The 13,618-nt window shown below is 53.0% G+C and overlaps 8 protein-coding genes across 8 annotated transcripts; 6 read left to right on the forward strand and 2 right to left on the reverse strand.

The window, feature by feature from the left end:
* Positions 1-239: 239 nt before the first annotated feature.
* Positions 240-1,992, forward strand: LOZ57_003323 (uncharacterized protein; the record flags this gene model as incomplete). Its single annotated transcript, XM_049252372.1, has 2 exons — positions 240-695; positions 784-1,992. The coding sequence occupies 2 exons, from the start codon at positions 240-242 to the stop codon at positions 1,990-1,992; spliced, it is 1,665 nt and encodes a 554-aa protein (XP_049108546.1).
* Positions 1,993-2,522: 530 nt separating this feature from the next.
* Positions 2,523-4,067, reverse strand: DIA4 (Serine--tRNA ligase, mitochondrial; the record flags this gene model as incomplete). The annotated part of the gene is made up of 1 exon (XM_049252373.1): positions 2,523-4,067. The coding sequence occupies one exon, from the start codon at positions 4,065-4,067 to the stop codon at positions 2,523-2,525; it is 1,545 nt and encodes a 514-aa protein (XP_049108547.1).
* A 149-nt stretch (positions 4,068-4,216) lies between these two features.
* On the forward strand, positions 4,217-5,661 carry LOZ57_003325 (uncharacterized protein; the record flags this gene model as incomplete). Its single annotated transcript, XM_049252374.1, has 5 exons — positions 4,217-4,446; positions 4,496-4,827; positions 4,887-5,200; positions 5,249-5,414; positions 5,468-5,661. 5 exons carry the CDS (start codon positions 4,217-4,219, stop codon positions 5,659-5,661), a joined length of 1,236 nt encoding a protein of 411 aa, XP_049108548.1.
* Positions 5,662-6,269: 608 nt separating this feature from the next.
* Positions 6,270-6,982, forward strand: LOZ57_003326 (uncharacterized protein; the record flags this gene model as incomplete). The annotated part of the gene is made up of 2 exons (XM_049252375.1): positions 6,270-6,296; positions 6,368-6,982. 2 exons carry the CDS (start codon positions 6,270-6,272, stop codon positions 6,980-6,982), a joined length of 642 nt encoding a protein of 213 aa, XP_049108549.1.
* Positions 6,983-7,023: 41 nt separating this feature from the next.
* LOZ57_003327 (uncharacterized protein) lies at positions 7,024-8,055 on the reverse strand (the record flags this gene model as incomplete). The annotated part of the gene is made up of 1 exon (XM_049252376.1): positions 7,024-8,055. The coding sequence occupies one exon, from the start codon at positions 8,053-8,055 to the stop codon at positions 7,024-7,026; it is 1,032 nt and encodes a 343-aa protein (XP_049108550.1).
* A 542-nt stretch (positions 8,056-8,597) lies between these two features.
* Positions 8,598-9,122, forward strand: LOZ57_003328 (uncharacterized protein; the record flags this gene model as incomplete). The annotated part of the gene is made up of 1 exon (XM_049252377.1): positions 8,598-9,122. The coding sequence occupies one exon, from the start codon at positions 8,598-8,600 to the stop codon at positions 9,120-9,122; it is 525 nt and encodes a 174-aa protein (XP_049108551.1).
* A 2,021-nt stretch (positions 9,123-11,143) lies between these two features.
* On the forward strand, positions 11,144-12,037 carry LOZ57_003329 (uncharacterized protein; the record flags this gene model as incomplete). The annotated part of the gene is made up of 1 exon (XM_049252378.1): positions 11,144-12,037. The coding sequence occupies one exon, from the start codon at positions 11,144-11,146 to the stop codon at positions 12,035-12,037; it is 894 nt and encodes a 297-aa protein (XP_049108552.1).
* Positions 12,038-12,502: 465 nt separating this feature from the next.
* Positions 12,503-13,597, forward strand: DAL2 (Allantoicase; the record flags this gene model as incomplete). The annotated part of the gene is made up of 1 exon (XM_049252379.1): positions 12,503-13,597. The coding sequence occupies one exon, from the start codon at positions 12,503-12,505 to the stop codon at positions 13,595-13,597; it is 1,095 nt and encodes a 364-aa protein (XP_049108553.1).
* Between the last annotated feature and the right edge of the window lie 21 nt (positions 13,598-13,618).

A 13,618-nucleotide genomic window follows, 5' to 3' on the forward strand; every position in this document is an offset into this window, starting at 1 on the left:
CGCCTGACGCCGTTTTGCCGTTGCGATCCGGGCGGTTGCCGCTGTGGCGACGTTGAGCTGAGCGGCCAGCCAAGTCGGTTCTCTCATCAGTCTTCCCACCTTCATTCACCCTCCTCCCTGTCTACACCTCTGTACACCTCTCCTCCCACCCTCCCACCCCTCTCCGTTCCTCTCGACGCGTCTCACTCCTCTCTGGCCCTCCCTCCCGACATGTCCGCTCTAACATGACCTCGCTGCCCATGGTCTCCCACCCCGACGCCCGGCCCGCCCGCGCTGCCACCTCCGTGTCGTCGTCGCGCCACCCGCCTGCCCAGCACCGTCGGCGCTTCAGCGGTGGCCGCTCGCACCACGGCGGCTCCTGCGACCAGCCGCGCAACGAGTTCCCCGTCTTCTCGATCACTGGCGACGTCGAGGTCGTGATCCGCGCCGCCAGCCAGGAGCGCAAGTACCTGCTGCACCGCCTGATCCTCGCCCAGAACTCCGGCTTCTTCGACGCCGGCACCAGCGAGGAATGGCCGGCCCAGCGAGGCGACGCAGCCGGCAGTGAGGCCGCGGGGGACCATTCGGACAGTGGCCTGGGCGTGGCCCGCGAGGAGAATGCCTCGCAGCTGCGCGCTGGCCGGCGGAATCGCTGGCGATATGAGCTGGACTGGGAGAACAGAGAGGACGACGAGCTACCCATTCTCGTCCAGAAGGTGAGTACTATTACTATCGCATCAGACGGTGCCTCTCTACGCGAAATCAGACGAGATACAGCTTCTGACTTGGCCTCTGCCTCCCCAGACACCCACCGCCAGCAACGCTGTCTTTGGAGACCGGGACTCGCGCCGCCCGCCCGCCCGAAACAAACCGCCGCCGCCCTCACAAGGCTTTTTTCGTTCGATGGCGAATCTGTCGGGCATCCAGTCGGCCTTCCATCTGCCCAGTACGGCCAACGCCGCCGCCGCTGACGATGCGCCGCTCGACCCGATCGTGCGCGATTACGACAACCTTTTCCGCATCTTCTATAACCACCCGCCCGCCCTAAACGCCGTCAATATCGCCTCCGCATACGCCGAGTGCAAGTCGTTGCTCCATGTTGCCGACATGTATGACGCCCTCCCCGTCGTGGGCCCGCGCGTCGACCACCACCTGCTCCGCTTCTCCTCGCGCCTGTACAAGCAGATTGCCAAGTACCCGCCCAGCTACCTCAAGCTCGGCTACCTCGCCCGCAGCCGTGTGATCTTCGCAGAAGCTCTCATCCACGTCGTGGGCCAGTGGCCCGCAGCCCTGCCGCACCTGGGGCCGAACTCGTACTCGCCGCTGCCGGACGCGGTGCTGGATTTGATCGAGGATAAGGTGGATGATCTCGAAGACCTGATTGCGCGTACGGAGGGCAAGCTCTTCCGTTTGACTCTGACAACGTCGCGTGGCGAACGGGTCAGTCCCAATAATGCCTATCTTGACTGGCTGGCCGTCTCGCTGTTCCGCCAATTTCTCGTTGAAAACACCACGCCACCGCCCGCACCCATTCTCAAGAACTCTTCCTCCTCCCAACCGGCCCGTAACATCCACAGCGCCGGTTCAAACGGAACCACGTCAGCCGGCACGGGCACCAGTAACAGTAACAGCAACAGCGCCAGCCGCTCCACGCCTACGACCGCCACAACCGCCACCAGCACCTCGACCAGCGCCCCCTCCTTCTCCATCGGCCGCACATACCGCCTCCTGGGCTCCTCCAACCCGCAAGCCTACCTATCGCACGACGAGCTTAAGCGCTTCCTGAAAATGCACCCGTCGTCGGTTTCCCTGTACTCGCGCGACAGCTTCAAGCGGTTTGAGCGCAAGATGGACGAGATCAAGCGCCTGGCGCGGGAGATCGTCAAGCCGCTGATGCGCAACTTCCTCGAGCTGGATCTACGCGGTGGCGACGACGAGCCGGCCTCGCATGGCGCCTTGCTGCCGTACTTGACGTGTACGAGGGTCGAGCTGGCGGATTTTCCGTGGGATTAATTAGCTGGCTGGACTGGTTTATACCCCCTTCCCTCTTTATATATGGCTGGTAGGCGAACGGTTAATGGGATTGAGGTTCGGACATATGGCGGGTAGACCAATGGAAAGACGGTCTCTTATAATATTTTCTGTGATGTTTATATTGTTCATTTACATTTGCATTTGATGGCCTGAGATATTATGATGGACATGACAGCTGATGAATTTGTTGCTTACTATATTTGATGTTATTCTTTTTCCTATCTTCGATATCCCATCCGCGTTGTTAGGTTTTTGGTTTTCTTTTGGATATTCAAGAGTGGATTGGAAGTTTGGTTCACCCCTAATACATATACCCCTTTTAAACCACAGCCCTGTCGATATCACCGTCTTGCTTCTTGGTTTAAGCACAGCATCGATACGCATTTCAGGCGCGGAACATACCTATTAATCTTTTTATATATGTTTTTTGTATCCATTTTGACCGCCATACAAGTTGGCCAAATACACTGTACATCATCACCATATCATACACATTCATTCCATAACCCTCAGGCCTTTCGACCAATGGTCTCCAGCCCACCCATCCAACTCCGCAGAACTTCAGGCACCACCACAACCCCCCGCTCTTCATCCCACCCATGCTCCAGAATCGCCGCCAGCACCCGCGGCACCGCAACAGCCGTGCCATTGACGGTATGCGGGAAGCGCATCGTGCTACCACTGCGCACACGCGTCCCCAGACGACGGCTTTGGTAGTCGGTACAAATGGATGCAGACGTTAGTTCGCCCCAGCCGTTCGTGTCGAAGACAGGGTCTGTGGCTGCAGGGGCGGAGCTGTTTAGACGAGAGGGGAAGAGGGCCTCGATATCCTGCTTGCGGGCGGCGCTGGCGCCGAGGTCACCTGTAGGCATTTCGAGAATGCGGCAGGGGAGGTTGAGAGAGGTGAGGATTTCGGTTTGGATGGAGAGCATTTCGGCAAAGAGGGAGGACGAAGTCATCGTCGTTGCTGGGGTGTTGTCTATAGTTGTTTCTGAGAAATCATCAGCCCAGGCGAAGAGCTCGACCTTCGTGAACTCATGCACGCGGTATAACCCTTTCGTATCCACGCCTCTCGCACCCGCTTCGGCGCGATAGCACCGGCTCACACCAATACACCTCATTGGCAACTTCTCCGCGGGGATCTCCCGGCCCGCATACATCGCCGCCAGCGGAATCTCCGCCGTACCCGTCAGACAGCGCTGCGGCTTGCTCTTATCCTTCTCGCTCTGCTCAATGGCCCAGATCTGCTGCTCATTGTTGGCGTCGCGCGGCTGGAACCCACACGCCTCGGCGATATCCGCGTAGACCAGCGTCGGCGGGGCCACGGGCGTCCAGCCGCCACGCCGCATGGCGACGCTCAGCGCATACTGCACCAGCGCCTGCTCCAGCAGGGCGCCCTCGTTGATCAGGTAGTACCATCCCCAGCCGGACGAGGTCGCGGCGCTGGAGAAGTCGAGTAGACCGAGCGCTGTGCCGATGGAGACGTGGTTACGGGACGGGGAGGAGATGTGGGAGGGCGGATTGGATGGGTCGTAGTTGATGTAGCCCACGATACGGGGGATATCTCCGACGGGCGTCTCACTGGATGAGAGGTTCGGCAAAGAGAGAGCCAGCTGGCGGATCTGTTCGACGCAGGACTCACGACGGTCCACCAGGCCTTGCGAGGCATCCTTGAGCTTCTTAGCCTGTGCGCGCAGGGCGTCCAGTTCTCCATCGCGCGCGTCCGGATCCGCAGCCACGCGGGCAATTTCCCGTTGGACGGATTTTATTTCCGTCCGCGGCGCGTCCAGGGCTTTCTGCAGCTGGGCAGCCTCGTCCGCAAGGGCTTGGATGCGTGCAGGATGGTCGGCGAGGGCGGCGTAGTGGCGGTCGCGGCACGCTTGGGCGTAGCGGTCGGCGTGGGCGCGGACGTGTTTCACGTTGGGCACGGGCTTGGGCGACGAAGAGAACGCACGGGCAAGCGGGGCTCTCGGCCATCTTGCTGCTGCTGCTGCCGCCGCCGCGCCTCCATGGCGGGCGGCGAGCCGGCAACGCAGACACACGAACGGCTTCATCGCTGGTTTGGCGGAAGTCGGGGTTCGATCGCGTGAGAAGAAGGTATGCTGACTCAGCCGGGACGGGTCAACGCTAATCCGCTAGTTAGGTCAGCCGAACCACGGTTGGTTGTCGCGGATATCATATTAAGGTTGAGCTTGTTCCCACGATGTTTGGGTTCCTCCGCGGTCGTCTGAAGGCCGGGCCGCTGAAGACGCCGTCGAGACCATTTTCCTCCCTTTTCCAAACTGCTCCGTTGGAGGAGGAGAAGCTGCCATTCTATGAACCCGAACAGTACTATCCCGCCCATATCGGCGAACTGTTCCAGTCTAGATACCGGATTGTAGGGAAATTGGGCTATGGGGCTTACTCTACAGCATGGCTCTGCCGTGATCTGCAGTAAGAATGCGCAGAAAATACTAGAGAAACGACAGCTAATGTTCTCCAGGGAACACTCATATTCTACTATAAAGATCTCAACCCAGCTGCAGAAATTTCCCAAAAAGGGGCGTGCAGAGCTGGCCATATACGAGCATCTCTGCAAGGTCACTTCGTCCCATCTCGGCCAAGCCTATATCCGCGACGTCTATGATTCGTTCGAGATTCAGGGACCTTATGGACGCCATCAGTGTCTGATGCAGCAGCCGATGCATATGAGCATCCTAGATATGATGAAACTAAACCCGAACCCCATACATACACCACTGGTGAAGCTGATACTAAAACGCCTCCTGACAGTTCTGCACTTTCTTCATACAGATGCTAAGATCATTCATACTGGTGGGTAGAGACAATTGGAAAATATACCCCGAATTGCTCAATTACCAATATCCGTATAGATCTAAAAACAGACAACTTAATGCTCACTATCGACGATCCGTCGATGTTGCAAGATTTTGAAAAAGCAGAGTCAGACAGCCCAAGCCCAAGGAAGGTCATAGACGATGTGCGATCCATCTACACGTCTCGAAGCTTCCGCAACCCACGCAACGGTAACTGGGGTGGCCCTATCCTATGTGACTTTGGAGAAGCAAGAATTGGATGGGCACACCAAACAGGCCCATTTGTACAGCCAAATATCTATAGGGCACCCGAGGTGACTTTTCAATTGGAATGGGGGACGCCTGTGGATATCTGGAATGTTGCTGCGCTTGTAGGTCGAGCCTTTCTCCAGCTACATACATGTCACTGATAGTACAAGGCGTGGGATCTCTTCGAAGGAAAGCATCTGTTCAATAACGTACTGGATGAAGATGGGGAATACGATCCATTCAAGCACATGGCTCAGGTCATGGCGCTTCTGGGGCCTCCTCCAAAAGCGTTCTTAGACCGCAGTGAAACAGCGTACCAGTGTTTTGACGCCGGAGGTGGGTAATTTTACAATTCATTTGGTAGTTTAGGCTGACTGTTGTGGTTTTAGGAAACTGGAAGGCCGGAGCATATGTAAAGATACCAGAAGTTTCCTTAGAGCAGCTTGAAACCCGCCTGGTGGGAAGAGACAAGGAGAAGGGTCTATTTCTGGGGTTTATCCGGTCGATTCTTACTTGGCTGCCGGAGAAACGAAAGACGGCGAATGAACTTCTCCAGGATCCTTGGCTGAATGCACAGGACTAAGAAATAAATCCGACGAGGGGGATTACGATGCATGTCACTTTATTGGTGCATCACAACAGCCATACCCTCAGCATCAGTAACCATCTGACGCAGCACATATTCTAGCAGGTCCCTAAATAAAGAACTTGTCATGCGGCATGATGGAATTTAACCCTCAGCACGGAAGTAGCTGCACTGGAGATGCCCGAGGTAGAAGGTCCAGGGATTGTTTGTGCGAAGCAGAGCAGACGGCCCTCCTCTAAATCGACAATGTAATTAGCATTTTGGCGCTGTGGTTTTCTAAATTGAATTGCGATGACTGTGGCCGAGGTGGTTGAATATATATTTAGCGTTAGAACGCGCCTGGTCTCGCAAGCTTTAGGCGGCATTGCACTTCGCCAAGAGAAGCTTGCCAAAGTAGTTCTGGTCGCTGCCCTGCTTTTTCAAGATAAGGGCTGAAAACCGCGTTGGATAGCATGCTCATCATATGTCTTCATCATGTTCTGTAAAAAATGCAAAGCCACGGTAGTTAACCTACTGGGCAGCTGCACGTGACGATACTACTAGGCCGAGCCTGGGAGCTTACCACTAGCGGGTGTTTGCCTTTTAAACCATCGGAACTGCTGCTCATGAACTTCAAAAAGCTTTTTTCATGTGTAAGTCCCTTAATACGAGTACTTGCTGAACATTGTCACTGAATATTGGGTTTTCACGGGGGTACGCGAAGTTTCGACGCAGACCTCCTGCGCCTACAGAAGACATATCCTCAAACCCATATGCCTATCCCACGTTTCCTCCTCCGCCGCCAGAGGAGCTTTTGGCACGAAGTTCATATTACAATAACCTGCTGAACCAACGCGAAAACACTGCTCCACTTGATTCCCCAGGCGATACGCCCCTCTTCGCCCTCTATCGCCTTTACGAACACCTTGTGCTTAACCGTACCACTGGTATTCGCAATGAACTCAAGCGGTTTTGGTTTAATCGCTGGCCTGTATCATCAATTCCGGATCCTCTAGATCATTCCGAACCAGCTCGATATGCGGTTTTAGCTTGTATTCCCGCTCTAATAACATTGGCATTCAACAGAAGGATAGAGCTAGGGTTGCCTAGACGTGCGGACCCTATTATTACCATGGAGGAGATAGAGGAGTTTCGGAATGAGGAGAGGATATATGAACATGTCCCTGAGTGGACATTATCCGTGAAGCCACTGCAAGAAGTGCTGAAGATACCCCATGATGGAGGAGGGACCCTGGACTCATTTGATGATAAGAGAGCAAGCCCGCAGCTCAGAGAAAAGAACATTTTGTGCTGGAAGCCACATATTCACTTTATTTAACTTCTTTAACTTGAACTCAATCAAATAGATGGTTATAATAGTCATATTTTCAATCTGATAGGCTCCTTCTTTTTTACATTCTTCACTCCTGGGGTAACAGCTGCATTAACCAACATTGTTGGGCTGGGTTGTGGGAGTCCCAGCAAGACTTTAAGCCATACCACAATTATCCAGAAAGTCATGCGAATGATTGCAACAATGCCACTTCTTTGCAGAATTGCATCTTCCCATGCACTCTGCACACCATCATGGAAAAGGCTATCTTCTCCATATCCATCATGAATATGACCAAACACAACAAGCTGTGGCTTCGCTCTTCTTAACTCTCTTAATAAATATCCATCTCCTTGCTTGCTGACATCATAATGAAGCACAGGTGGGCCATGAACTACCACTATATCTGTGTCATCTGGAATTCTGTGGGTCCAGACATCCCTGATTGCTGGATATTGGAAGGCCCAAACACCAAATTCTGGTGTTTGAGGTGAGCCAAAAACTTTCAAGTTCCTTCCATTTGAAAAGGTCAAAGTGGCAGAGCAGTCCTGGAGGTAATTGAGATTGTTCCAATCTAAATCCAAGGCAGACGACCTGGAATTTTCGGGGGAGCGAGTAGGGTGATGGTCAAGAAAACTTGGATCAAGCAGAAGATCATGGTTTCCCGCGATAATCACTTTCTGAGGGTGTGGGAGGGCAGACAGCCATTGAAGCTGGTCATGAAGCTCCTCAAATGAGCCGTGCTTAGTCAAGTCACCAGCATGAATTATAAGGTCACCAGGGGGGGTATTTGGGGTCAGGTTGTGAGTATCTGAAATGCAAACAACTTCAATTGGCTTTATACTGGATTGTGAAGCAGCAGGAGGTTGAAAACGACGGTGGAAGCCATATAGTACATTGGCCAAGGTCTCACATTGAAAGAAGGGACGGGAACGGTCTTGGTTGTAAGGGTATGGTAGCAGATGATTGTTCATTTGTAGTAGTGTTCCCTGAAGGATGTGAAAGTCTGAGGTGAAGTTGATTCCGGAAAGCTCTCCAGCGTTGTCCAACAGTGGCCCTGATATGAAAAATGGGCTCATCACAACTAAGCCGCACTAATTAGTTACCTGACTAACTACGGAGTACCTACCCGTGACATTGCCAAGCCTCCTAGCCTATGGTTCTCTGAGCTTCAAGTTTTCAACTTAGAGCAGTGACAGCTGGCATAGGCAGTACAATCACAGATGTGTTTCAATGTGCACAGGCAGTTATTGTCATTCAGATGTGCATATGAGAAACATCTGCTGCTCAGCAGCTCAAGCATCTTTAAGTCGTCTTAAGGTACGCCATACTCTGCATGTGTACTCCGTCCCCAATCATAAATAACTATGCAGGTAAAAGGCTTGGGTGCCCAACCTAGGGATTGCTATCGCCCACCATGGGAGCATAGATTTGATAAAAGACAGAATCAGGCAGTCCCATGAGATTGTTTTAAAGCTATCACCACAGCTTGCACCACAGACATTCTTCTTACAAAAGACATCCTGTCAGATTTTAATCAATTGACTTTTGTTTCATTTATTAGAACTACATACAGTCGATCATTAAAAATATGTTTGTCTGTTTGAAAAGGATTCCAGCCATGGGCAATGAGAGTTCGAAAAGTGATACTAGAGGCCGCATTTTTACCATTTCTGGCCCACAAGAAGGATTGCAGATGATCCCAACTCCCGAGCGCGATCTGCATGGCATGCCCATCTGTCATCGTCAATTCAACATCAACCGTACCGCCCTCTTGGCCGCCTTTCAAAATATGGCGAGCTATCTTCGAAATAAAAATGCAAATGTTATTGGCATTGCAGTTGGAGGAGCAGTCAACACGATCCACCTACAGAATCGAGAGGTTACTCAAGATGTCGATTTCTTCGGTGGTAATGAGCAAAGCCGCCTTCTCAAAGATGCGTCAAAATATGCTCAGCAAGAAAGTAAGATTCAACTAGGCGCAAATTGGCTAACCAATGCGACCACTCTTTTTATTCCCTTAGAATTACAGACTCGACTTATCCAAGCGGCCATACAGCAGAATGTGGCAGTATTTCGAGAGGAAGGGCTCACAGTCTTCGCTGCACCCTGGGATTACGCTTTGTGTGGAAGGAAAGATAGATAGGATGAGTAAATCAGAGGAGCGGCCATATGATTGCATGGATGCTGTTGGATATCTACATGAGTATGCCCTATCAAATGGTAGAAAGCCTGTAGAGGCAAAAGAAATAGAAGAATGGGGAAAGATATATGGAAAGATGATAACCACTGATGCACTGAAGAAGATAAAGAGCTTGTACAGAGAGGTATATTCACAGGATGGCATCAGTTTTCGAAGAAGTTTATTGGCTTTGTTGCAGCTTTGGAAAGCCTGGTGTAATCGTTGCTATGGTATAAGATTAACAATCTAATTTCTTTTATTATATTCAGTTAAGTACAGCTTCAATCCATAATACCTCAAATTATTAGTTTAGAGGTCACTATTAACTTTAGCATCAACATATCCTATAGTACAGAATACTTTACCATGGGAATAGAAAATGGCAGTAACATATTTCTGGAAGCCCTTTCCCGAAATTGCGTAATCTGTTATACTCATCTAGGGAGAGGCGCAGGGCGCAGCTGTGGTTCCATAAAAAAATGGTGAACGCCGCGGGTGTGCATTTAACCAGACTCAGTATCGTAGTAGCCATACTCTGTACGCCGTAGTCAACATTGAAACGATGCCTTGGCTGGAGTTAGTTGACCACGTACCAAATCGGCATTCCGTTGGCGACTAACTATGCAAGTAAAGAGTGTACAGAGTAGAGAGCGGGGCTAGTTTGGGCCTAGGTAATAATATTGTCATCTTTGGGGGTTTTTGTGACCCACTTACTTACTACCAAGCAAATTTTGCCCTGCGGTAATCTGCGAAAATGGCTTGAGACGGCTCTCCATGATTCCATCTGTAGTGGAATGAAGACCAGCTAAATACGTATTTTACTCCGTGATAAAGGAAATGCTCAAATGAAGACGTACTTAATCGATTTTAAAAAAAATGCCGAATGGAAATGCTAACATCACCTCCATTTTCACATGTATGGCTCAAAAAGCCACCGAGTGTCGGCCCCCCGGTTTACTACTGCAACCCGTAGAGAATCGAGAAAGGGTGCTCGAATGAGGAGCTATGTAATGCTATTTTGAAGAATGTAGAGTGGAAATGGCTTCGTGCTGCCTCCACTTTCATATGGGTCAAAAGGCCACCGAGTAACGGCGGTACCGCAACCGTTAAAGTGGCCTCGGTTGAGCGGGTAAACATTTCCTAGATAGAAAGATGAGCCCGTTTCGGCTTCTGGCTAAGCATTTGGGGTGCTTTGCTATTCTCAGTAAAATACCTACAAGAGCATAGCGTGGAGTGCCATTTTTAGGCGAATTATGTCTTCCTGAGAAGCAACGTGATCGGTAGGTTCCGAGCCAGCAACTCATTATTATTTAAAAAATTGGCGTTCAAAGAAGTCGGTAGAAGCGGATTTTCGGTGGATATGATCAATTGCTGGCCCCCAGATCCTGGAATGGAAATCCTCAGCTATGGAAGAGAAAAGGGTAAGGCTTATGGTCATCATGCTAATCCGGGTCATTCACGAAACATGTCTCTGTAAAGGGTATGGGCGAGTACATCCTTCTTGCCTCTTGGAAGAAGGGCCAGCTTCCTGTTCACTCTTACAATGCTTATGGCAACCCGGTCGCGGACACTAGGGATCATCACTCTTGTAAACTTTTGCAATGGAATAAGCCAGCTTGTTTCGCGTCGGCTAATAATTAAAGCGGGCGGTAGGCGTAGGGCCCCGTAACTTAGAATTCTGGGCGATCCGTGTGTCCTCCCAAAATGGAAGAAACTTTGTTTCGACTATCACACAGCCAGCATGTCCGAACAACAGACGCTCGGAGACAATATATAAGGGGGTTCCATCGCCCTTATTCAAGTTTGCAATATCAGAACAGATCACATCTTCTCTTTAGACAGTTCCTCGGATTTTCTTTTCATTATTCTGCTTGAAAGAACACCATCTCCGTTGCACGATGTTGAACATTCCGCCTCTCCTTTTTGTTACCGCTTTGGCGCTGCAGATTTCTGCGCTGCCGACAGAAATTAACGACAGCGGTTCCATGGAAATCAACACTCGCGCAGCGGCACCGCCAGTGGAAACCATCAAAGTGTTTTGGGAATCACCGGAACTATCTCGAATGAAACCAAAGCGTGGCGTCGAGGTGCGACAGAACACCGTGAGCCCAGACCGCCGAACCATACTGCAGAAGTTCAAAGACCTTCTCCGAAATACGGCAATTCGCGAGCCGCAGCCATATGTGGATGTCGACCGACAGGTATTTAAACCGAATGGGCAGAACTGCATGAAAGAAGTACATGCTTGTGGGGAAGCACGCCTGTTCAGGCGAAAACTGCTTGCTCGGCTCGATGGACTCACAGTCCACAACAGCCCATTCCTTGAGAGTTCCATACGCAACCCCGGCAAGAACAGCCCACTGCCGCTGTCGATTTCTAAATCGAACGCGACACTCACCAGGGTGACAACGGGCTGGAGTCTGGACGCGAACCTCGTGGTGAAGGCGGGGGAATTCTCCCTGAATGTAGTCGGCAAATACTCGAACACCAAAGAAAAGTCCAACACATTCACCACATCATTTGCGTCAACTCTCCAATGCCCCCCTAGACACGAGTGCCGCTTTGAAACCTGGACATTCTTCGCCAAAGTGCAAGGGGGGTGCAGATCGGAGCAATGGATACAGTGCTTCGAGCACAGGAGGGATGGCCTGGTTGGGGACAACATGTGCCGGGAGAACTCGAGGTGGTCCAGAATCAACGAAGGCTTTTCGCCCTACGAGCCCGCCGGGACATGCAAGCATTTGTTCGACATCCAGGCGCGAACCTGCAAGCTCCCCATTGAGAAGTGCGAGGTGGAATTCCCGCTGAAGTCAGAGGACGGGACGCCGCTGCGGCAGATTGTGGGCATTGAGGTGCCGCTGCCGGCCGACGAGCTGTAAAGCAACGTTAGGCTAAGCGCAGGAGGTGACTAACTAGCCCTAGACCTAGTACGTTTGTAGTTAGTGCAGCCCTAGCAGCGCCTCTTCCAGAGACAGTGCGGGGTTTATGTTCCGGACCAATCAAAATGATTCTCTTCTCTATGTGATAACTCCTCCGCGCTCTTGTTTGCTACATCTGATAGATTATAGCATTGTTGTTGTTGTTGTTGTTATTATTGTTGGAGCTAACTAGCATCACATGCATGGTTACATGGCAAACAATTGACTGGCAGCCTGTGCGTCACCTTTGGGCGGGCAGGTCGGCCAGCTCCGATGGCTCCAGAACTAACTACGTAGTTAGTTAGGCTGAAGGGGAGTAGTGGTTCGTTGCTTGCGTCTTTCCTCTCATCGCCAGTCGAGCGTAATATAGCTAACTAATTAATTGCCTGTCACTATAATCGCCGGCTTTCCTACCTCCTCGCAACCATGGCCGGCTCGTGCTCGCCGTCCGCCGTCGCGCCCGAGCGCATCGACGCGCACTTCGCCAAAGCCACCAACGTCGCCTCGGCCGCGCTGCACGCCCGCATCGTCGCCGTCAGCAACGAGTTCTTCGCGCCGGCCTCCAACCTGCTGACACCCACGCCCGCCGTGCACCGGCCCGGCGTGTTCGTGGCCACCGGCGCCTGGTACGACGGCTGGGAGACGCGCCGCCACAACCCGCAGCCGTTTGACTGGGCCGTCGTGCGCCTGGGTCCCGCGCGCTGCGTGATTGACGGGCTCGAGGTCGACACCGCGTACTTCGTCGGCAACTTCGCCGAGCGCGTGCTGGTCGAGGCCGCGTGCATAGATACTGAAGACGGCATCGAGGCCCGCATCCAGAGCGACCAGATCGCCTGGACTGTGCTGCTGCCCGAGCAGCCGTGCGGCCCATCCGCCCGCCACGCCTGGGCCCTGCCCGCCCGCTCGCCACCCGTCACCCACGTCCGCCTGCGCATGTACCCCGACGGCGGCATCGCGCGCCTGCGCGTGTACGGCCATGCCGTGCCGCCGCCCATGCTCGCCGACGACGAGGTCGACGAGGAGCTGTCGTCGGCGCTGTGCGGCGGCGTGGTCGTCGCTGCCAGCAACCAGCACTTCACGCCCGCCGCTAACCTGCTGCTGCCCGGCCGCGGCGTCAACATGGGCGACGGCTGGGAGACCGCCCGCTCGCGCGTCCCGGGCCATGTCGACTGGGCCATCGTGCGTCTGGGCATGCCCGGCCGCGTTCGGCGAGTCGAGGTCGATACGAAGGATTTTCGCGGCAATTTCCCGCGCGCCGTGCGCGTGCATGCCATCGTCCATCGGCAAGGCAAGGATGAGGACAACCAGGATCCCTTGTCGGACGATACGCGCTGGGTCGAGTTGGTGCGCGGCGAGCCTGCGTGCCAGGCGGACTCGCAGCACTGTTTCGAAGGCGAGGCGCTCGCCGACGCCGCGTGCATCGTGCCCGACGTCACCCACGTCAAGCTGACCATCGTGCCCGACGGCGGCGTCAAGCGCTTTCGGGTGTTTGGCTACAGGCAAAACATAGCGCCCCTGTAGCTGGTGGTAGCATTGGTGGTG

Source organism: Ophidiomyces ophidiicola (genome assembly GCF_022830035.1).
Source record: "Ophidiomyces ophidiicola strain CBS 122913 chromosome Unknown scaffold_11, whole genome shotgun sequence".
Classification (NCBI taxonomy): domain Eukaryota; kingdom Fungi; phylum Ascomycota; class Eurotiomycetes; order Onygenales; family Onygenaceae; genus Ophidiomyces; species Ophidiomyces ophidiicola.